This window comes from Aplysia californica, unplaced genomic scaffold, assembly GCF_000002075.1.
Source record: "Aplysia californica isolate F4 #8 unplaced genomic scaffold, AplCal3.0 scaffold00209, whole genome shotgun sequence".
In the NCBI taxonomy this organism is placed as follows: Eukaryota; Metazoa; Mollusca; class Gastropoda; order Aplysiida; family Aplysiidae; genus Aplysia; species Aplysia californica.
In genome coordinates this window covers 213,519-214,674 of record NW_004797479.1, presented here as the reverse complement: position 1 = coordinate 214,674, position 1,156 = coordinate 213,519, and the positions used below count along the sequence as shown (strand labels likewise).

At 39.5% G+C, this 1,156-nt stretch overlaps 1 protein-coding gene across 1 annotated transcript in view; it reads left to right on the top strand.

Annotated features, from left to right (window-relative positions):
- The window catches only part of LOC101845242, a gene marked incomplete in the record, with an annotated part of 32,778 nt that overhangs the window by 16,883 nt on the left and 14,739 nt on the right, over window positions 1–1,156 (top strand). The window contains 1 exon segment of the mRNA XM_035970016.1: window positions 461–558. Coding sequence (XP_035825909.1) covers window positions 461–558 — 98 coding nt within the window.

Genomic DNA, 1,156 nt, shown 5'->3' with positions numbered 1-1,156 from the left:
GAGTAGAAGGGAGAGTCTTGTTTGAATTTCAGACAAAATAACATGGCAATATAAAATGTTTAAAATTTGTTTAATAGCTGAACGTTTCGCCTCTTGGGCTTCCTCATGAGCAACTGAGAGAAAAACTAAATGTGTGCTGTATACTAGCAGGGAAATAGGCCTAACAAAGAAGAGTCTAAGATTACGTGTGGTTAGATGCGAGAGGGAAGTGACTCAGAGCGAGCAAGGCCAATTATAAAGAAACTGATACTAGTCTAGAAAGAGTACCAAAGAATTTTATCACTACGAGAGGCTGACAGGAAGTTAATTGTGTGAACGTGGGGTGAACGAAGGAAATGTTTGGGCGTACTTTATAGAGACATCCCATCATCATCATCATCATCATCATCATCATCATCATCATCTTCTTCTTCTTTTCTCAACCTGCCCATCTGACTGTCTGTTCTCCTTGTGGTGACAGGTAAAGATCCTCAATGACAAGATGAAGGAGATGACAGAACAGCATGGGGACCTGGTCAAGAGCAATGAGGAACAGAAGAAGAAGAAAGAGGAAGAAAGGTGAGAGATGAAATTCTGGGCTCACAGGGAAAAGATCCGGATTTGTGTTGATTATTTTTACTTATGTATGTGTTTTACGCCTACATTGACACAACTTAGATAATTGGTCGCTTTTAAGCACAAGGCGGCTATCCCGAAAAATGCTGTTTTGAGAAAATTGAAGGTAAAGATTTTGCCCCTTGTTCAGTTTCTTTAAAGGTCAAAGAGAGTTTTCTCTACAACAAAACAATTAATATACACAGCAGTGAAACCAAACTTCTCCTATAGGTAGGACAATGCCCACTTTTGGTGTTGGTCAAGATTTCTGGAAACCCCCAAAATTGGGTTAGCCCATTTGTCCTTAAAAGCGACCAATTTAGAAGGCTGGCTGTTTGTGACATCTCCTATTAGGAAAAACTGGTTTGAGAAGGGTACAGGAAAGAAAGCAATACGTATAATAATATACGAGAGATATACGAATAGAATTCTCCCCACCCCGGAATGGAACTCACGTTTTCTGTTTGCGACATCGGAGAACATAACCGCTACACCACAGACGCTGGTAGGAGAAGAAGTGGACTATGTCGCATTATTATTATTATTTTTATTGTTATTATTA